This window comes from Arachis hypogaea, chromosome 4, assembly GCF_003086295.3.
Source record: "Arachis hypogaea cultivar Tifrunner chromosome 4, arahy.Tifrunner.gnm2.J5K5, whole genome shotgun sequence".
Taxonomy (NCBI): domain Eukaryota; kingdom Viridiplantae; phylum Streptophyta; class Magnoliopsida; order Fabales; family Fabaceae; genus Arachis; species Arachis hypogaea.
The window spans coordinates 117871734-117895860 of record NC_092039.1 but is presented as its reverse complement, the minus strand read 5'-3'; the positions used below and the strand labels follow the sequence as shown (position 1 = coordinate 117895860).

The 24127-nt window shown below is 33.3% G+C and overlaps 1 protein-coding gene across 1 annotated transcript in view; it reads right to left on the bottom strand.

Moving 5' to 3' along the window:
* Positions 1-7202: 7202 nt before the first annotated feature.
* Positions 7203-24127, bottom strand: part of LOC112797503 (TMV resistance protein N) — a gene marked incomplete in the record, with an annotated part of 79911 nt that continues 62986 nt past the window's right edge. The window contains 3 exon segments of the mRNA XM_025840475.3: positions 7203-8747; positions 8841-9134; positions 9212-10321. Coding sequence (XP_025696260.1) covers positions 7440-8747; positions 8841-9134; positions 9212-10321 — 2712 coding nt within the window.

Sequence of the window (24127 nt, the reverse complement as noted above, 5' to 3'; positions counted from 1 at the left end):
TCTACCAACTAGTACAAACCATCCAAATAGCTCCACTCTCGGAGGTACCACGCTTCTCCAAATTGCACTGGTGAAGCTATAGCTTGTGATTTCATCTGTCAGAGTTTCCGATTGAATGACCTGTAGAAAGGAACTAGTAGAGAAGACACCCTTCTTATCAAACTTTCACACAACAGTATTCTCCCGATCCGTTGATAGCTTAATTGGCCTTAACCTCTCATGCAATTGATGGACTAGTTCCAACTTCCATTGGAACAACTCCCTCCTCTATTGAAAGTTCCAAATCCACTCTAACCCATCCCAAAACCCACAATCTCTTATCACATCACCTTGTTGGTTGGAAATGGAGAAGAGTCTTGGAAAGCTCACTTTCAGAGGACCGCCTTGAACCCAGTTATCTTCCCAGAACAGGGTATTGTCCGTTCCCTACCTCCATTGCCATGCTGCTAACCATTTTTTGTCGCACCCGATGTTCTTTCATATTCAATTGGCATATGTCTTTCCAGGGCCCTCCATTTACCGGTATGGGCTGGTATGCTAGCATCGCATTTGGGTTCAAATTATAACATGAACAAACAATCTTTTTCCACAACGGGCAATCCTCCTTTGAAAACCGCCACCACCATTTAAACAGGAGCATTGTGTTTCTAAGCACTGCATCTCCAACTCCCAAACTCCCAAACTCCCAAACTTTTTTGGTGCCTAAACCAGCTCCCACTTAACTAGGGGTATACCATAATTCCCATCCTTCTTACACCACAAAAAATGCCTCTGTAATACAATCAACTTATCAGCGACCGCCTTCGGCATCTTGACCCTAATATGATTTTATTTTCGTTAATTCAATTATTTTCATTCAAAATTCACAACTCTAATACCATTGCAAGCACAATTAGAATAGGTCAAGGAATTTTGTAAGAAATCATCTTTACCATTACAAATAGTATGATATTTGAATTCGACTTTAATACCGTACCTATGGTAGAAAGTGCTAAAGAATTTGAACAACAGATAGACTCACCCGACGAGGTTATTGTCAGTCAATCAATTTTCGAGAATATAAAAAACTACACTAGTTTTAATGAGGTATAGTCATAAACTGATTTATTTTTTTTTGTGTTTTTATGTACATTTATAATTATATTGTACTAACTAAGTTCATACACATAACATTCATACGTTTATATACATAACATCCATAATTATATACAACTAACATCTAAAAATTAAATTCATGTTTATTAGATATTACATCCATACACATATCATTTTATAGTTATTGCATAAGTAACTATAAAATTAGCACAGATGTTTTTAAATTTTATCATAATTGAATTTAAAAAAATGTTAAATTCTTAAATTAATTTATTCAATTGATAAATTTACTCATAACCTCCATAAATTCATACACATAACATCCATATTTTCATATTAATAACATCCATAATTTTGTATTCATAATATTCATAATTTCATACATATGATGTCTATAATTAATAAATTTTTATAATTAATATTATCAAATTTTAAACTATACGTCTTATTATATTTTTCAAATTATCTCATATATGTAATAATAGGTCATGATTTTAATTATTTTAATATTTTTATTTAATATTTGTATGTATGTTTATTTATTGATTTTAATATGACAAATTAATAATTATTTTAAAAATTTTATTTTTTAATTTTTGTTTATATTTTATTTTTTATTTTTTAATAGTCTATATATAAAATATAAATTATATAGTAGAAGTTGTTAAAAATTTTTAATTTTACTTTTATAATTTTTGCAGAGAATTATTGTATTTTAATAGATAATAATGTGATTGAGAGATGTTAGGAATTTGATTTGGGAGAAACTAGAATTGATTTTAGAAAGAACATTAATGACTCCAAACATGCAATAAAATGGTAGATGATAAAAAAAATAAGTGATAAAAAAATGTATATCACTTACTTATCAAAAGAATGAAAATTTTTACATTATATTTTTATATTGTAATTATTCTTTGACTATCTAGTATCACCCTTTTGTGTATTGGAATAATGAAGTGACGTATTGTCAATGACTTTATTGCCTTATAGGTGATATTTATTTAAAAAGAAAATGATGTTTCGTAGAAATTAGTACCTAGTTAGTTAAACAAGATGCTTCAATAGTCACCAAAAAAAAAAAAAACAAGATGCTTCAATTGGAGTAGTCTATTTTGTATTTCCTTTTGTAACTTAGAATAATAATTGGTCAACGTTGATCTAATTTTAATAATTTATTAACTAATAACTCAATGAAAGAAAAATACACCGCGTCTTTTATAGTGTATTTACACATAAAATTTAAAAATAAAAAATAGGTCTCATTATTTTTTATCTCTACTTTTAAAATTTTAAGCAATTTAAAGTTTTAAATAAAATATTATAGGCACCAAAACATCTCCCAAAATACATAAATCTAAAACCATAAAGAGGAGAATTAATAGAATTAACATTCAATCAAAAGTTAAAAAATTTTCAATTATTTACATAAACATACATTAAGATCATGTACCAAATACTATATTTTCTTTTACAAGGACACAATTATTATATATAAGTTATAACATAAGACTTTAATACAATAATATCGTATATATATATATATATATATATATATATATATATATATATATATATATATACGAATATGTTTTTAACTCCAATTTTAAAACTAACTAAATATGTTTTTCTTTTCTTGTACAATCAATTTTCTTTTCTTGTACAATCAAGTAAAACAAATTCTAAACCTTACATTTCTACTTTTGAGTCCAATTATTTTAGCAATAGATATACATATCTTCGTATAATCGTAATTATACATTATTTGTGCTTTAATTTAGTTTTTTAAACTTTTTTCAATTCATAACCTTCAATTAATTATAGAAAGAGATATTAATAATATCATTTAATATAAATACTAATTGTTATGATTGTGAATATTAACAATAATCACTTAAATTATTTAAAAAAATATTTTTTCATAAACTTTTTTATTTTATAACCTTCAATTAATTATAGGATGTGATGTTAATAATATCATTTTTATTTGTGGCCGATAAAAAAATCCGATGATAATATTTTTCTGTCAATTTTTTTTATAGAAATTTATCCAAAAGAAAATCAGACAATAATAAGCATATTTCTTACCGTGACTAAACTCAAAAATTATCATTTTCGCTTTTCATCACTTTAGCTTCATTCTCATTCTCATGATTTAATTTATTTATCTTCTTTTTCGTGACTTTCACTCTCTTGATTTCTATGTTGCTAAACTAAAAAATTTAGTAGAAAAATTCACAACCTACTCTTATTTTCTTGATTTCTCCTCTTACTAAACATAAAAACTCTAACCAATCAATATTCACAAACTATAACTTCAAATGTCTTATTTTTTTTTTTTTTGGACTTATGCATTGTTTTAATTTTTTTTGCATTTTTCTTTTTATCGCGTTTCTCTTTCGGAAGACCATGACTAATCAACCAACCACATTTATTTGACATGGTAATGTTCTTAAATACAATGGATCCCTCTGCCATGCCAAAAGAAAACTCTTCATATATACATATATATATATATATATCTCAAATAGACTTAACCAACTTGATTAGTACGAATGCAATAAGCCAATAATAACGGTCTTCCCATTCAATAATGAACAGTTGCATAGATAATTTTAGGGTAAAAAAACAAGTTGCACTAACAAGTTGCATAGATAAATGTTGGGCTTCCACGAGTATAATGATCATATATCCAGATGAATCTCGTCATTTTTTCCCACAAAATCTTGTTATTTTTTAATAAAAAATATTTAGAAGACAATAAAAAATGAATTTAATAAAATAATTTAAAGTTATTTTATTTATATTTTTAAATATTATTTATTTTATTTTGTATTCTTTAATTATCATTAAAATAACTAAATAATATTATATATAATAAATATATTATTATAGATGTTATATATATAAAATTGTAAATATTAAAATATATAAAATAATTTTATATTATTATTTCTCTAAAATATGTTATCGTTTGTTAATATAATTATGAATAGTGCTATTATTATTGAATTTTTTGGAAACTGCATGAGATTTCTTTTTCTATTTTCATCTATTTTCCTTTTCTTCGTTTATTTATTTTGTAAAATTAGTTCCTTTCTAATTGACCCGTTAACGAAGTTAACAAAAAACTCACCTAATTTAACTGTCACATAGCATTAAATCATTAGGCAAGCTTACATGACAGAAAAATGTTCAATCAATTTGGCATTTTCAATGGAGGACCAATTTGATTATGGAATAAAACTTGATGAACCAATTTGATTATCGTTTCTATTTAGAAATCAATTTCAAAAATAATTTGTACTATTAAATTCAAAAATTATGTTGTGGTAATTCACAATAAAGCAAATCAAATTTTAACATTTTTAATGTAAATGTTCTTTTCTATTAGAATTAAAAAACTCATTATCATTATATTATATTTCTATTTTAATACCAAACTCTATTGAATTATATTTGTGGTAGTGTTTCTCATTGAATAGTATTTATTGTGATGATTAAAAAACTGAGGAGTTAAAGATCAGGTTTCTGCGTGTTAGCTAGTTTGTGTGATTGTGAATATTGATACTAACTGGAAGCTACTGCTTAGGCGACTTCATATAAAAAAATCTAGAGATCAATCAAGATATTTTCTCATCGTGATATGGCTTATGGCCTACGCGGAAGGAAGAATTCAAGGGAAGACTTATTTATATGGATTTACATCCTCTAAATTTTGAATTTTATTTTAGAGAATAAAATATAATTTTTTATCACTTATTTCATAGATAAAATAAAAAAATAAAAAAAAAATCATTTAAGAGTGAGAAATTACACTTTACTTTCTAAAGTAAAAATTTAAAATTTAAAAGATCTAAATTCTTTCTATATTGGATGCTAGAAATTACTTAAAACATAAAAAGTCTTTCTCTCAAGGACTAAATACTAAATAGTAATGCTCAGTATAATACTCTAATTATTTTATTGCTTTTATTTTTTGTAATCTTTAATGATTTTATAAGCCTAATGAGATGTGCATAAAAATGATAGTAAAGGAAGTTTGCAGAGAGAGTGCCTTCACCATTGCTAGGAATAAAATTGCTCTCTTTATTTTTTTAACGGAAAATTCAAAAGTTGTTTTTGTATAAAAAAATTTAAATATTAGAATACTCTAAATTAGCTGAATTTTATTCTCTAATAAAAATATAGGATATAGAATTTATATATGATATTAACTAAAATTTTTAATATAAAAAATTGTTTTTTTTTTTTTGAGAAATCTTATTATTATTAAAAAAACATAAAATTTTACTTTAATGACAAAATTTATTTAGAGTAAGTGAAAATTCGCCCAATTTATAGTCTACCGTATGATCTATATATAAATAGGTAAACACTTTTTTAAATCAATAAATAAAGTTGATTTTAAGAAAACATTTTTTATTAAAAAGTGATTTTGAAGGATTGCTTTTGAAACTGAAAGGGTCAAATGTGGGGGTTCTTGTTTCTGGACCCAAGGATATGAAGCAGGAGGTAGCGGCTGTTTGCTCATTTAATTTGGCTGAAAATCTGCACTTTTGAGTCCTTTAGCTTTTAATCGGTGATTTTACTTGTATTGCTAGAATATGTAAAATACTTAGCTATTAGCCAGAGTTGATCTTAGTTAACTTATTTTGAGTTAGAATTTTGTTATTTTTTGATAGTGTAAATTGGTTATGTAACAAATGTTAGATCCTAGTTCCTAGCTACCACCAATGACAATGCGTCTAAATTCTAATAGTCTCCTTTGCTTCTAGAAAATAAAATCTGTCATAACGAACACAATAAAAAAAAAGAAGATAAAATGGTTTTTTAGTTCCATATATTTTTTTAGAATATTAACATACAAACAGTTTAATATTTTATAAATCTAAATCATTTCATACATGGTTACATCAAACTCAAATTTATATAACACCAGATGCAGATTGACATGGACTAAATTTGTGCATTGCTAAGGTTTCCACAGCTTTTAAGCACTGAAATTTTAAGTTTCCAGACCCAGAAAAACGAGATCACTTCAGTTATTGGCCAAACTCATATTTGTATACTTCATTTCTTCAAAAACTGATCAAAATTGGAAAAGAAAAAGCAAAAATATTATTAGCTTTTAAAGTTATCTTTCTCACAAATTTAAATATAGGATTGTTGCAATGCTGTTTCGATTCAAGCAGTGTTCTGTTAATACAAGATTATTAGCAAACACTAAAAATGTATGTGTGTGAAAACAGGAAAGTGAGTGGAAGCTGATTGTGTAACTTCTATCAGCATAAGACATTGCTTTGTTGACTTGTGTGGAAAAAGACAAAAAAGTGAATTGGTTATTGCATGGAAATGATATAGTAATTTACTATTTTTATGTGTGTTTTTGTGTAAATGGATGTGCTAATCAATAACTATATGAGATTTATTATAATTTATAATTAGCGTTAAAGAAAATAAAACATTCTCTATAGATACTTGGATTTTTTGCACTTTGGTTATATTATTTATGAAATTTGTTTATAAACATGAATCATATTTGATTTTTGGATCATATGGTTGTAATATTATAATAATAATAATAATAATTTTAAGATATATTTTCTCCCTATTACTACTATTAAAAGTTGTGTAAGAAAAAGCAAGAAAACTTCGTATAAAAAGTGTCTTCATCGATGCCATTAGAAGGCAGGTAGAAATTATTATGGTTGGACACAGATGAACACGAAAATAAAGTAAATGGAGCCTACATGCCCAATATCTAATTAACGAGTATCGTCAAATATAGCATCCTTTTTCCTCTTGGCAAGAATAAGATCATTGTTGTTTCACATTTCCAACTCCCAACACTTGTGTATTCAATTACCTAAAAACAATGAGTTGAAGGCCGTGAAGTGAAACGATTTTGCAACCACTGAATGGAAGCACATGCAAAGCAGATATTGTTTGAAGAAAAAATTATGTTTGTTATGGGTTAGTTAATTATGAGTAGTAGGAAATCTGTTATGAAGTAAGCATCAAGTATATAATCACCCTCCATTTCGGTAATGAATGAGAAAATCATACTCATTTCTCATGATTCACCTTCTAGTGCACTAACAATGTAAATGAGAAGTAGCGATAAATAAGTTCCAGTATGAATGTTGAGCTATCAGAATTCAGAAGCATAACTAATATATACAAATGGATTGCTCATGCTTTTTCAATAAAAGACATATTACAAGATGTGTATTAAGAAGTCAGTAATATGGCAGCACGCTCTTCCTATTGTTCATACAGTGGAAGGGCAACCACTAGCATCTTATTCCTAGAAGCTGGAGAATGTGAGATCATGTCCATATTCAGTTCAAAGAGTTGCTTTTCTTTTCCCTGTTTTGGGATTTTCTTTTCTTAAAATCTTGAATGTCTTGCTTGCACACCCAACGTGCTCCAGATCTCTGTACTGCTGTATTATCAATCCGGGGAAATAGCATTTGAAAGCAATTGTATTGGCATAACAAGTTACTTAAATAGTAACCGTTCAGGCATACAATAAACAAATGCTGAGGACACGTATGAAAACCTATCTCAAGAAAACTCTTGTTGATGAACTTTTCACCATTGCAGATCACCGAAGGTTTTACTTCGTAGGCATAACTATCTAATAGGAAACAGAGAGCAAGTGCGATGTTTTCAGTTGAAGGGAATGAGACTGCTACTTCGTTATCTTCTTCCTGATGCTCAAACCATGCTGGAATTTCCTTCCCATGGATCCACATTTGCAAGACGTCTTCACGATCTTGGCTAGCCGATTCTGCAAAGCCACAACACGCCTTCGATATAACATCATTCACATTGGATGCATCCAGTAGATGACAATCCTCTGCGTTTAATTCTCTCAGACTTGATGGAAGCTCTGGCATAACCTCCAATTTGTAGCAACGATTTAGCTTCAGACGTATAAGTCTGGGAAGTTCACGGATATTTATTGGAACCCTTAAAAGGTCGTTTACCGATAGATCCAAATCCGTCAACGACGTTAAGTGGCTAAGATCGTAGTAAGGGGTCGACTCTTTAGATCCGAAAAATCTTCCACGTAATTGCAGGCTACTCAAAGAGGGCAGAAGAGAGAGAGAACCCAAAAGTCTGTCATGCCAACCCCAAACTGCGAGGGACTCTAACCCATGAGTGCTGTATGGAACACAACTAAGCTCGCTGCATCCACTTAACTCCAACTTCTTTAGGCCAACAAAACATCCAAGTGATACGGGAATATACTCCCATACCCTAAAGTGCAACTCAGACAGGCCAACCAAATTTTCAAGTGTCCTGGGTAGCTCCTTTATGTCTGTATAACTCAAAGAAAGAATCGATAACTTTGTCATGCATTCTCCAAACTCTGGGAGTTTTCTTAAATGCTGGCACCAATTAAGATCTAGTTTCTCGAGTGACCTCATCTCCAATTTATTTGCAAGTGTTTCAAGACTCCCACACTCCCTTAAATTTAATTCAACAAGGCTCTTGTGGTGTGCGAGAGACGGGTGAATATAATTCAGCCCCTTACATTCCTCAAGATGAAGTGTTTTAAGATTGGGAGCCCCAGAAAAATCTGGCGTTTGCTTCATCAGCTTGCAGTAGGACAGATTCAAGAGCTCTAACTTTTTTAGAAACTGAAGAAAACAAAGAAATATCATATGGTTACTATTTTTGCTGGAAATGTTAATTTAATAAAATTTAATAGAGCTCTTCATGAAAAGGTCTACCTTCTTTCCATCCCATAATTGTACAATACTGCTATGCGACAGATCAATTTCTACAAGTTCATAGCGTTGATGATCTGTAAAGGGCAGAGTTTTCATTGGACAACCTCTCCAGGTCAAAACCTTTAATGTACAAGGAATATCGCTGAGAATTGGAGCTTCCACGCCATCTAAAATGAGAAGCTTTAGCTGACATTTATTTGAGAAAGATAAATCTCTTATATCCAAATCTCTCCAACTCCCTTCAATCTCCCAGTCCATATTATATAGACTGATGCTATGAATTGCTTCAATTTCCTACATAGAATATTTATGCATTGTCGTTTCTTATTTTTATTCTGCACATGATACAATCGTGAAAAAATGGCACATACCTTGTTTTGTGCAAGTACAAGATCAACATCCTTGTAAGACCACAATCTACTACGCTTGCTTGGATTGTTGGGAGATTCTTGCTTTACAATATGTTTGCCCATATCTTCAAGTAGATCATGCATCCCCAAGAATATATTGCCATACTCATCATTTATTATGGTGAGTAAAGATTTATCTATTAAAGTAGCAATGTCAATTTCAGCATGATAACCACACCTGTTTAATATATTTGTTACATAATCTTTCTTACGTCCTTTGAAAAAGCAAGCAATATCTAAAAAAATATTCCTTTCCATATGACCTAAACCATCGTAACTTATTTTCAATGTATTAAAAATTTTGTCATCTGGAAAGCTCTTTATTTTTTCAATAGCACGGTGCCAAACATCACTGGGTCGTCCACAAAGATGGGAACCCAATACTTCAAGAGCCAAGGGAAGACCACCACAATACTTAACCACTTCTGTGGACAAATCCATATACCCTTCTTCAGGTTTTGGCCTTTTAAAAGCGTTCAAACAAAAGAGTTCAAGTGCTTCATTTTGCTTTAACCCTTCAACCTTATAAATTCTATTCACTGCCCCATGCCTAACCAGTACATGTCTATCTCTTGTTGTGATTATTATTCTGCTTCCAAGACTAAACCAGTTTTGTTCACGAGCCAAATTCTTCAATAGGCTTCCATCATCTACATCATCGAGAACAAGAAGGACCTTCCTATGGCATAAAGAGTCACAAATTGCCGCTCTTCCGTGAAACTCATCATGAATAGTAGTATCTAAATTTATGTTCATACGAGCAAGAAGTTCCTTCTGTATTTGGACAATACTGCTTCTCTTACATGTCTCTCTTACATTGCTAAGAAAGCAGCTAGCTTTAAATTCACTTCGAATGGCTTCATAAACTCTTCTAGCAATAGTTGTCTTGCCAACACCGCCCATTCCACATATGCCAATAAAGCGAACATCATTTTCCCCAAGACCAATGTGTCTAACAACTTCTTCCAACCTTGAATCAATCCCTATGAGATTCTCCATTGAAGATGGTAATTTCATAATCAATCTTTCATGTATATATTGAGCAATGCTTTCCACGAGTATGGCCTCATTCCTTTACAAGAAAATAATTTCTGTGTCAAGTTTGGCAATAAATACAACTAAAATAAAGTAACACTAACCTTTCTTATAGAAAAAGAAAAGAAAAGTGTAGATAGACAATGAAAATTCTAAACAATGTAAACAATGGATGTTCATTTCACTAGCTATACGAATGGTTATTCTAATATTAAGATTTAAGTGGGTATTTTGGAGGTGTAGTGTAATGCTAGGTAACTAATGGTTTTCTTGAACAACATGAACAACTACCAATAAAATGAAAACAAATGAGTTTAAGGACGAGTTAGCTTACTCAAATCGTTCAGAGTCCCAATTAGAATAACGGGCAACTTGTGTTAATGCATTTCTCCATCTTCTAACCCTGTCACCTTCTTTTCCGAATCTGAGTTCATGTTTCTTGAAAGCTTCCTCAAAGGCTCCAATTTGATGCCTGATGTCACAAGGCTTGACGTGATAGAACACTGCCACAATTTGTAGCCCCAGATTGTTCTTGCACTCAACAATCTTATGGAGCTCATCCAAGCACCGTGTGGATGAAGCGTAGTTGGGTGAGAGAACTATGACTGCAAACATAGACTCTTCAATTGCTGTGAGGAGTTCATCTGAAATAAGATCGCCTTTGCGAAGGTTCTTGTCATCAATGTAGGTTGTGATTCCCCTGTTGACGAGTGCGGTACAAAGATGGCTAGTGAATCCTTTGCGAGTGTCTTCTCCCCTGAAACTCAAGAACACCTTATATGTGCATGCTCGTGGCATTAAGGAACTAGAAAAGGCTTCATCGTCTACAAAGGACGCCATACGTTTGAAGCTTGAAAAACTGTGTCTCAAACAAGTCAACGGCAGAGTTGTGGTCGAATCCTAATTTTATTGTTAGTTTTATTATTAGTGGACTGCTCAACAGGGATTTGTGTGAATCGAGAAAGGAAAATCAGTGGAAGTTGCACGGTAAGTTCCACGGGATTGCTAAAATCTATTAAGTAATCTTTTTCTTTTTTTTTTCCTCTACCATTCATGGTGTGAAAACTGAAAAGGATGAAGGAATTTTATATAGAATGTGTCTTCGTCATTGCAAATAAAAAACTTAGAAATTAATAAAATAAATGTAGCTTACATCAGTTACATGTCCAATATGTAGTTCATTTGTGTAAAGTAACCGTAAACAAATAAACAAAAGGGTGGATTGATTCAAAATGTTATGTTGATATATTATATATATACGGTAAGACACCAAAAAATATGTGTATACTTGAATAATAAATTAATGTATTTACCAATGACTATATTGTCACATGTGATATTTAAATAACAAAATATAGAAAAGAAAATGACCTTCGCAAAAACTAGTACCGAAACTACTTCGCAGAAATTATTCTTGCTGCCTGCTCGTAAGATAATGGGTTTCATAAAATGAATTTGGGAATTGTCAACGGTGAGGAAAGTAGTGACTAGTCTTTTAAGAACATTTTGAGAATATGCTAAGGCAGTAACCCTTATAATCCGTACAGAAGAGTTTTTTTTTTTTTAAGTTTGTCCCAATACTTCTGATAATAACAATAGTGTTGTAAAACAACTAAATAAATAAGGAAGATGTAATTATAAAATAATGTAATATAATTAAATAGCTTTAATAATAATATTCACAATGATTACTATTATAATATAATAGAAACTTATATATTTACTATTTTTATATATTAGTAGCATATTAAGAGGAAGGAGAAAAGTTTAATATAAAGAGAGGGAGAAGATTTTGTTGCTGTGTAATTGTTAGAGGCTTAAGCCTCTATTTATATACGTACATGGGGTAGATTTTTCAACTTCATATTAAATAAAGTCATCCTTGAGAAACTATATATCATGGAAAATGGACATCCACGTAATGTGATAAAGTATCCTTATCACAACATTCCCCCTTGGATGACCATTTAAGAATATTGTCTCATTAAAACCTTACTAAAGGAAAACCTGTGGGAAAAACCTTAGTGAAGGAAAAAGAGTACAATATCCTTTGTGATGGGTACTGCCTCATTAAAAACCTTGTCAAGAAAAACCCAATGGAAAAAAAAACTTGACCAAGGAAAAAAGAGTACAGTCTCCCCCTCTTGCCGACATCATTTAATGTCTCGAAATCGGCGCATCCCAATCTCATGTACCAATCTTTCAAAGGAGGATTTTGGGAGTGACTTTATAAATAAATTTGCCAGATTGTCACTTGAGCGGATCTGTTGGACATCAATTGTCCCTTGATTTTGAAGATCACGAGTGAAGAAGAATTTGGGAGAAATATGCTTTGTTCTATCACCTTTGATGTATCCGCCTTTAAGTTGAGCAATGCATGCTGTATTATCTTCAAACAGGACAGTTGGAGCTATCTTATGATCAATCAGTCCACATGATGACAGAATATATTGAATCAGACTCCTCAGCCAAAAACACTCGCGACTAGTTTCATGAATCACCAGTATTTCAGCATGATTAGAGGAGGATGCTGCTATCGTTTGTTTCATGGATCTCCACGATATAGATGTACCACCATATGTGAACAGGTATCCTGTTTGAGATCTCCCTTTATGTGAATCAGACAAATATCCAGCATCTGCATAGCCAACTAATTGTGACTTGGATTTATAAGGATAAAACAATTCCATATCAACCGTTCCATGAAGATATCAAAAGATCTGTTTGATTCCACTCCAATGTCTTTTGGTTGGAGAGGAACTATATCTTGTTAGTAAATTCACAACAAATGATATATCAGGTCGTGTATTATTAGCAAGATACATTAGCGCTCCAATAGCACTAAGATATGGTACTTCAGTACCAAGGATATCTTCATTTTCTTCTTTAGGACGGAATTGATCCTTTTTCACATCCAAAGATCTTACGATCATTTTGTATGCTCGATCTGTAGGCCGAGACAAAATTTAGTCTTTCTAAGACCTTTCATCTCAAACTCTTCTTTTAGAGTTTTTATAATCGTTGGAATCTCTTCAGGAGTTCCCATGATATTTAAATCATCAACGTACACAGCAATTATAATGAATCCAGATACATATTTCTTTATGAAAACACATGGACAGATATCATCATTCTTGAATCCATTTTTGGCCAGATAATCAGTAAGATGATTATACCACATTCGTCCAGATTGCTTCAGACCATTTAAAGATCTTTGCAATTTGACTGAGTATAACCCTTGCGAATATTCATTTGATGGTTTAGATATCTTTAGTCCTTAAGGGACTTTCATATAGATATCCCGATCTAATGAGCCATATAAATAGGCTGTTACCACATCCATTAAATGCATATGTAGTTTATGATATGCAGATAAACTGACCAAATAACGCAATGTTATCGCATCCACTACAGGAGAATATGTTTCTTCATAATCTATACCGGGCCTTTGTGAAAAATCTTGCGCCACAAGTCGGGCTTTATAGCACACAACTTCAATTTTCTCATTTCGTTTTCTCACAAATACCCATCGGTATCCAACAGGTTTTACATTTTCAGGTGTACGGACTATAGGTCCAAAGACTTCACATTTTGCAAGTGAGTCTAATTCAACCTTCACGGCTTCTTTCTATTTTGGCCAATCATTCCTTTGTCGACATTCTTCGACTGATCTTGGCTCAAGATCCTTACTTTCATGCATGATATTTAATGCCACATTATATGCAAATATTTCATTGACAATTGTCTTATTTCGGTCCCATTTCTCTCCTGTAAAGACATAATTTATCGAGATCTCATAATTTTCACAATTTTTAGGTACCTGAACGTCTTCTGGCGTTAAAACTATATCAGAATTTTCGACAACTACAGGTGTCTCTAATATGTCTTTTTCAATAGGAATATTATTTACCTCTTTTCTCTTTCGAGGATTTTTATCTTTGGAACCGACAGGCCTGCCACCCTTCTAGCGTGCATTTGCTTCAGTGGCTATTTGTCCTACTAGGACATCAATTCAAATTGGAGCATTTTCTACCCTGCCACGCTTCTGGCGTGAATTTGCTTCAGTGGCTACTTGTCCTACTGGGACATCAATTCGAATTGGGGCATTTTCCACTGGTATATAAGATTTGGTTATCCTCTTTGTATCAAAAATGCATCAGGCAATTCATTTGCTATTCTTTGCAAATGTATAATCTTTTGACCTTCTAGTTCACATTGCCCTGATCGAGGATCTAAATGCATCAACGATGATGCATTCCAATTAAGTTCCTTTTCAGGAAGCTTATTCTCTCCCCCAAATGTTGGAAATTTTGATTCATTAAAATGACAATCCACAAACCGGGCTTTAAATACATCTCCAGTATGTATCTCAAGATACCTCACTATAGAGAGGAAATCATATCCAACATATATACCTAATTTTCTTTGGGGTCCCATTTTGGTGCGATTAGGTGGTGCAATGGGAACATATATCGCACACCCAAATATTCTTAAATGGGAAACATTTGGCTGCTGGCCAAAAGCTAGTTGCATAGGAGAAAACTGATGGTAACTCGTTGGCCTAAAACGAATAAGTGCTGCGGCATGTAAAATAGCATGCCCCAAACCGAGGTTGGGAGATTTGTTCTCATAAGCAAGGGTCTAGCAATTAGTTGGAGGCGTTTAATAAGCGATTCTGCTAACCCATTTTGTGTGTGAACATAAGTTACTGGATGTTCAACACTTATTCCATTAGCCATACAATAAGCATCAAAAGCTTGGGAAGTAAATTCACCAGCATTATCAAGACGAATTGCTTTGATTGGATTTTCTGGAAATTGTATCGAATAATTTGAGCCAGTAATCTCGCAAATGCCAGGTTGCGAGAAGATAATAAGCACACATGTGACCATCTCGAAGATGCGTCTATTAGGACCATAAAATATCTAAAAGATCCACATGGTGGATGAATAGGTCCACATATATCACCTTGAATCCTTTCTAGGAATTCAGGGGACTCAAATCCAATATTTACTGGTGATGGCCTTAAAATTAACTTTCTTTGAGAACATGCAGCACAACAAAATTCACTAGATTTAAGAATCTTCTGGTACTTTAGTGAATGTCCATGAGAGTTTTCAATAATTTTCCTCATCATGGTTGTTCCCGGATGACCCAATCGGTCGTGCCAAGTTATGAATTTATTTGGGCTAGTAAACTTCTGGTTTACAGTGGCATGTGATTCAATTGCACTAATCTTGGTATAATATAACCCAGATGAAAGTGAGGATAATTTTTCTAATATAACTTTCTTATTTAAATCATGAGTTATGATACATAAATACTCATGACTTCCCTCATTCATAGTCTCAATATGATATCCATTTCGGCGAATATCTTTAAAGCTCAACAAGTTTCTTCGAGACTTGGTAGACAACAGTACATTATTTATTATGAATTTTGTTCCTCCGGAAAACAAAATTATAGCTCTTTGATGCGTGAGCATCTTATCTATCTTTTCCTAGTGAATTTGTATCTAATTTATTGAATTTAATTAAGAATTAATTATATTTTAGCCACTATGGATGCTATTTTGAGTTTTGTGCAATTTTATTTATTTTAGGTAGCATTCAGATGAATTTGATGAAGTTTCTGCAGAGAAAGAGAAGAAACCAAAGAGATGACCAGCGAATACCGACGCGGACGCATAGCTCACGCGACCGCGCGGAATGAAGAAACTGCAGTGACGCGATCGCGTGGACTGGAATCTGCACAAATGACGCAAACGCGTGGACGACGCGGACGTGTCACATGCACGATCTGCAATTTTACAGAAAATGCTGGGGGCGATTTCTGGGCTGTTTCGACCCAGTTTCTAGCCCATAAAACACATATTAGAGCTGCAGAATGGACAATTCATGTGGTCCCCACCCATCAATTGAAGATCTGTTAATTAATTCGAATTTAAATTCAAATCTTATCTTTTAGGAAAAGATATTATCTTTATTTTAGATATTAGATTTTAAATTAATTAGGATTAGTTATAAATAGGGGAGACTTCTCTTCTATTAGACAGAAAATTCCATTAAGGGGATTCCATTAGGGAATTCTATACAAATTTACATTCTACATTCCATGAGCAACTAAACCTCCACTGTTAAGGTTAGGAGCACTGTCAAATATGGATTTATTCATTTGATCTTTCTAATTTAATTCATGTTTAGATTTATATTTTAATAATTGTTTTCGCTCTTTATTTTATGAATATGGGTGGAACGGAAGTATGACCCATGTTTTAATTGAGTTCTTGTAAAACTTGGAAAAGCTCTTTACTTGAACAACAGCTTGAAAACATATTATACTGAATTTTTAATTATCTGGATTTAACAGAATACGTGACATATAATCCTTTTATTCTTTGGGTAATTAGAATTTTTGTGTCATGCAAACTGGAATTTGATCATGTACCCTTTAATTGGAATTAATTGACCAAGAAATTGGCAGTTGATGAATTTTATAGGAGACTAGGAAGGTATAAGGAATTAGGGTCTAGTCACATATAGTTTGCCATAAATTAAATCCTACATAATTAAAATAGTTAGTAAGAAAAGATAATCCGGAAAAATAGATAACTCTCAAGGCTTAACTGTTTTCTCCATATTTTCTTCCCAATTTATTTACTTGCCTTCCTTCAATATTCTTTATATTGTTTAATGTTTTTTATATTGCATCAAAACACTCTTTTCTGCTTGCCTAACTAATCCTATCAAACACTATTGTTGCTTGATCCATCAATTCTCGTGGGATCGACCCTTACTCACGTAAGGTATTACTTGGTACGACCTGGTGCACTTGCCGGTTAGTAAGTGTGGGTTGTAAAATCCGCATCAAGTTTTTGGCGCCGTTGCTGGGGATTGACTGTGATTGACAACTATTAGTTGTTTGATTGCTTAGATTAGGCGTTTTATTTTTAATTTTATTTAAATTTTGCTTTAAATATTTTCGAAAAAAATAATTTTCTTTATTTAGCTATTTATTTAATTTTTCCTCTCTTCCGTATTTTTTAACTTTCGTTTTCCTGTTTCTTTTTTTATTTTATTTTACTTCTTTTTTAAAAAAAATAAAAAAATAATTTTTCCTTGTTTTCCTTTTTTTTTCGTTAGCAACTCCCCCCTTTTACGCCGAACTTTTTTTTCTTTTTTTATTTATTTATATAATTAAAAAAATAAAAAATAAAAAAAAATTTGAAATTAAGTTTGGTGTCCCCTTAATTGTTTATTCTTCCTAGTTATTTTATTTATTGAGTTTAAGTTTTCTTTATATTCTCTCTTCTTTACTTCCTTATCAACCACATGGTGCGTTTAATCCTGTTTAGTGTTTTGTGCTAAGGAAAAATAATGGAGAGAGATCAGATGGGTTACTACTCATACCCGAGTAGTGATTCATATTATGGTGGATGGAGGAACTGTCCAAATTTTGGTTGGCAAAGTCAAAACCAAAGAGACTTCAATGCTCCATGTTCCAACTATCAAGAGCCACCACCTCCATATTCATACCACGAACCACCATTTCTATATTCGTACCAAGAACCACCATCTCCCTATCCATACCAAGAACCACCACCTTTCTATCCATATCAAGAACCATCATCCTTCTACCCGTATCAAGAGCAACCATCTTCCTATTCATCTCAAATACCATCAGATCTTGAGCTCCTCATGAAAGAATGCCTACATGATATAAAGACAAGTGTTAAAAATGTAGAGAAATATGTGCAGACAATAATCAAGAACCAGGAATAGGAGCAAGCAAATTCCTTCCCAAGAGATATAATACAAGATCTTATAGAAGAAAGTGAGGAAATTAATCAAAGGAGTTCATACTCCAGTGAACTAGAGAACTTTCCATCCTCACACATGGAAGAAAAGGAAGATGCAAAAACAAAGAAGGAAGGAGCACCCACAAAGGAGGAAGATGCACAACCTCCCATGCCCTTGGTAAGCAATGAAGAAGAGATTGAATTAGAAGAAAGCTACCAAGAGGAAGAGGTTAAAATTAAGGAAGCTTGCAAAGAGGTGGAGGAATTCAAAGAAGAACACAAGGGAATGGAGCTTGCAAGACCTCTCCCAAAGCCATCACCATCCAATACAACATTCAAGTGGGTAAAATTTCTACCCTTAACCTTGACTTTCTCACTTGAATATGGGCTACTGGAGACGGATGGTCAACTTAGAGCTCTTTGTGACATTAAGAGTAAGAGAAAGATGGTTAGTGGCAGAAGTTGTCAAGCAAGGTTCAATATGGTTGCATGCTCCAAATTGAAGTGCAAGGATATATATTGGTGTAGAGCTAATTTGAAAAGATCTAGAAGGTTGTTTGGATGTCTCTGTGAGAATCCAGATTGCTTGCCACCCGGTGGGAACAATGGTGATACACAAGAAGACGGATGTAAAAGCAAGGTTTGGGACCCTGGAATTCATTCCCACAATCAACACTATTGGGCCCTGTCACTTGCTTCAATTTTCTCAAAGGCGTTATGCGCCTAGTTTGGGATCCCGGTAGCCATTGGAATTACAAACATTGGTGGAGATTCCTGGATCAGTACAAGCATAAGCCACCATGACAAGGAGCTCACCACATGTCCAACTTAAGGACTTTAACTAAAAGTGCTTGGTGGGAGACAACCCACCGTGGTATGATCGTTTCTTTTCATTCTTAATTGTTTTTCGTAGTAGTAGTTTTCTTACTTATTTGATTTTTATTGAGTTCTTGCTAATTTTCTGATCATGCAGCTATCTTAGGACAGGAGCTGGATACTTAAAAAAAAAACTTTTACAGAGAGTTGCAAGGGAATGGCGCTGGAATAGTGCCTTTAGCACAAATTGATCCACGCGACCGCGTCGCTGATGCGTCTGCGTCATGAAGGAAAACTGCCTCCCACGCGTCCGCGTCGCTCACGCGAACGCGTGACCTCAAAATCGACGTAAATAAGGGTGTATGGCAGTAAGTTGAGCTGGAGTAGCACTGGAACCGTGCTGGGGGCATAATTCACTCCACGCGAATGCGTGACCCACGTGTCCGCGTCGTTTTTCAATATAGTCCATCCATGCAACCGCGTCACCTACGCGACTGCGTCACCCACAATTTGGCAGATTTGGTTTTTAACTAGAAAGTCGCGCGGGAAAGTGGCTGGCTTCGCGCGAATCGCACAAAACCCAGGGCACGCGGATGCGTGCTTAACACTTTCACGTCACTTCAACAACGCGCTAACCACGCAAACGCGTGCTGCACGCGTTCGCGTCGCATGCGCCACACTAGTTCGCCGCCCAGTTTTCTTTCTCTCTCTCTCCCAATCCTAATCCTCTCTTGTTCTTTTATCCTTTTATTTTTTTCTTTCATTATAATATTTGTCTCTTTCTATTTTCAATTCTTATTTGCTTGAGGACAAGCAAATCTTTAAGTTTGGTGTTGACACTTCGCTTAAGGGTTTTCTATTTATTCCTATGGCACCAAAAGGGAGGCGAATCATCTTCACTGAGGAGCACAACCTGAAGAATAAAGTGACCGATAGGATAACTAAGGTGGTTGAGTTCCTTTCATTTTTTTATTCCTCCCCTCTTTTTCTACATTATGTTCCGGCTTTCTGCTATTTTGCTTTGTTTGTTGCATGATCTTTTATTAGTTAGAATCCTAGGACTAGTTTAATTTTCTTTTAATTGTTTTAATTCTAAAAAGATGTTTCATGTACCACTCACTGAACTTGAATCTAAAAAGAAAAAAAAAGTGATGTATTGTATGAGAAATTGAGTTAATTTTAAGAGTAGTCTTATTTACTTAAATGTGGTAGTATTTTCTGTAATTCTGATTGCATGACATGAACAGTGCATATTTTTGATAGTGAAGTTTATGAATGTTAAAATTGTTGGCTCTTGAAAGAATGATGAAAAAAAAGAAATGTTATTGATAATCTGAAAAATAAAAAATTGATTCTTGAAGTAAGAAAAAGCAGTAAAAAAAACACAAAGCTTGCGAAAAAATAAAAAAATAATAAATAAAAAAACAACAAAGAAAAAAAATAAAGAGAGAAAAGCAAGCAGAAAAAGCCAATAACCCTTTAAACTAAAAGGCAAAGGGTAAAAAGGATTCAAGGCTTTGAGCATTAATGGATAGGAGGGCCCAAAGGAATAAAATCCTGGCCTAAGCGGCTAAATCAAGCCGTCCCTAACCATGTGCTTGTGGCATGAAGGTGTCAAGTGAAAAGCTTGAGACTGAGCGATTAAAGTCGTGATCCAAAGCAAAAAGAGTGTGCTTAAGAACTCTGGGCACCTCTAATTGGGGACTCTAGCAAAGCTGAGTCACAATCTAAAAAGGTTCACCCAGTTATGTGTCTGTGGCATTATTGTATCCGGTGGTAATACTGGAAAACAAAATGCTTAGGGTCACGGCCAAGACTCATAAAGTAGCTGTGTTCAAGAATCAACATACTGAACTAGAAGAATCAATAACACTATCTGAATTCTGAATTCTTATGGATGCCAATCATTCTGAACTTCAAAGGATAAAGTGAAATGCCAAAACTATTCAGGATTGCAGTTGTAAACCCCACTATAAGAAGAGACATGAGTTTAATCGAACTCTCATTCTCATGCAAATTCACATCCTAAGCTTATATTAGTTTTGGTTGCTTGAGGACAAGCAACAGTTTATGTTTGGTGTTGTGATGCGTGAGCATCTTATCTATCTTTTCCTAGTGAATTTGCATCTAATTTATTGAATTTAATTAAGAATTAATTATATTTTAGCCACTATGGATGCTATTTTGAGTTTTGTGCAATTTTATTTATTTTAGGTAGCATTCGATGGATTTGATGAAGTTTCTGCAGAGAAAGAGAAGAAACCAAAGAGATGACCAGCAAATACCGACGCGGATGCATAGCTCACGCGACTGCGCAGAATGAAGAAATCGCAGTGACGCGATCACGTGCTTGACGCAAACGCGTGGACTGGAATTTGCACAAATGACCCAAACGCGTGGACGACGCAGACGCGTCACATGCGCGATCTGCAATTTTATAGAAAATGTTGGGGGCGATTTCTGGGCTGTTTCGACCCAGTTTCCAGCCTAGAAAACACATATTAGAGCTGCAGAATGGACAATTCATGTGGCCCCACCCATCAACTGAAGATCTGTTAATTAATTCGAATTTAAATTCAAATCTTATCTTTTAGGAAAAGATATTATCTTTATTTTAGATATTAGATTTTAAATTAATTAGGATTAGTTATAAATAGGGGAGACTTCTCTTCTATTAGACAGAGAATTCCATTAAGGGGATTCCATTAGGAAATTCTATACAAATTTACATTCTACATTCCATGAGCAACTAAACCTCCACTGTTAAGGTTAGGAGCTCTGTCTATTTGTATGGATTTATTCATTTGATCTTTCTAATTTAATTCATGTTTAGATTTATATTTCAATAATTGTTTTTGCTCTTTATTTTATGAATATGGGTGGTACGGAAGTATGACCCATGTTTTAATTGAGTTCTTGTAAAACTTGGAAAAGCTCTTTACTTGAACAACAACTTGAAAACATATTATACTGAATTTTTAATTATCTGGATTTAACAGGATACGTGACATATAATCCTTTTATTCTTTGGGTAATTAGAATTTTTGTGGCATGCAAACTGGAATTTGATCATGTACCCTTTAATTGGAATTAATTGACCAAGGAATTGGCAGTTGATGAATTTTAGAGGAGACTAGGAATGTATAAGGAATTAAGGTCTAGTCACATATAGTTTGCCATAAATTAAATCCTACATAATTAAAATAGTTAGTAAGAAAAGTTAATCCGAAAAAATAGATAACTCTGAAGCCTTAACTGTTTTCTCCATATTTTCTTCCTAATTTATTTACTTGCCTTCCTTCAATATTCTTTATATTGTTTAATGTTTTTTTATATTGCATCCAAACACTCTTTTCTGCTTGCCTAACTAATCCTATCAAACACTATTGTTGCTTGATCCATCAATCCTCGTGGGATCGACCCTTACTCACGTAAGGTATTACTTGGTACAACCCGGTGCACTTGCCGGTTAGTAAGTGTGGGTTGTAAAATCCGCACCACTCTTCCAGAGCTTTCAATCACATTGCCTGAGCCAATAATAGTATTAACACATTCTTCTTTTGGCACAAGATGGGTAAAATATATATCACTTTTGAGAATGGTGTGCGAACTTGCACTATCCGCAAGGCATACATCTTCATTACATATCCTTGCCATTCTCTTCAAAGACAAATAATAATAAAATGAGTAGTATGCACAGTTAAATTGAATACTTGATCGGAATTATTTTTCTAAGAAACACTGTACTTAAAAATAATGTCATATGCTAAAATTTTATTTTTGAAGCATGACACATTTAATGATTTCAAAATTCATAAACATTGACATTTCATTATTTATATACATCATATTTGAAACTCAAATACATAGAAAATAAAACTTAACAATAAGTCTTTACATTATTTATTTACATGGATACTTAACAATCTCACATATTAAACTATTCCATCATTGATCAAATGACCAATATTCCCTTCAGGATCCTCAAAGAAATCAGATACATCATAATGAGTGGTGGAATTTTCAGCATCATTTGAAACAAAATTTGACTCTTTTCCCTTGTCGTCCTTTTTCAAAGATGCCTAGTAAAGATTGTAAAACCCGGTTAATTAACGGCTAATTAACCCATAAATGAGAATTTATTCTAGAAAGCCCAAAATGTGATTTTTATGGTTAAATGTGATAGAGGAGATTGAGACGAGAATTTTGGTACCAATTTTATAGAATTCGGACCAAGATTGGACCGAACGGGCCAAACCGGGCCAATTGGACCCAAAGTGGGCCCTTGGCCCAACATAACTTAACCAAAACCCTAGTTTTCAGCACTCTCTCTCCTCATTTGTTACACACACAAGCTGAAATTAGAGAGAAAGGGAGGAAGAACACTCTCTCAAGTTCTCTCCCTTGGTTGATCTTCAAACCACCATAACTTTTGATCTAGAGCTCCGATTGCCGCTCCGTTTGCGGCCACACGTTCACCGCGGAGAGCTCTACAAAACCCATACAACCAATCTTGAGGTAAGCCACGTGTTGCTGTTCGAAATTTCAGCCCTTATTTTCGAGTTTCATGGGTGAAATGTTGAGATTTTGGATTCTTTGATGTTATAGGACCCAACTCTCTTGAAGGAGAAGGTTAATCTTGTCTCCTTGGACCTTGGGTGTGGTAAGATTCTCAACCCTAGTGTAATTTGTGATTTTATGATGTTTGGGTTTTGAGATGTTGTGTATGGGTATGATGGTTGTGGCTTAGGTTGTGTGTGTGTGGATATTGGAGCTTGATTGGTGATTTTGAAAAGCTTGAAAAAGGGATTTGGTGGTGAAAAATCTGTTCTTGGAGGTGTTGAGGCCTTAAGAGCTTGTAGATAAGTGGTTTGGAAGTGCTTCGGTTGAGCTTGGGAAAATCGGCTAAGGTATGGTTTCGGTTTCCCGTATCTAATATGTAATGTGGTAGGAAATACTTAGGCTAGAGGCCCTAAGATAGGCATTGAATGGTTGATGTTGTTGAATTATTGATATATATGATGTGGTCATATATGTAATGATGATTAATGATGCATTGGTGGTATGAGGTATGAGAAATGTGCATGTTGTGATATATGCTTGATGATTAGTTATGGTTGAATTGTGGGTTGAATCATGTTTATGGTGAGTATGATATTGATTGTTGATGAGCGGATAATTTATACGCTTTTTGGCATTGTTTTTAGGTAGTTTTTAGTAAGTTCAAG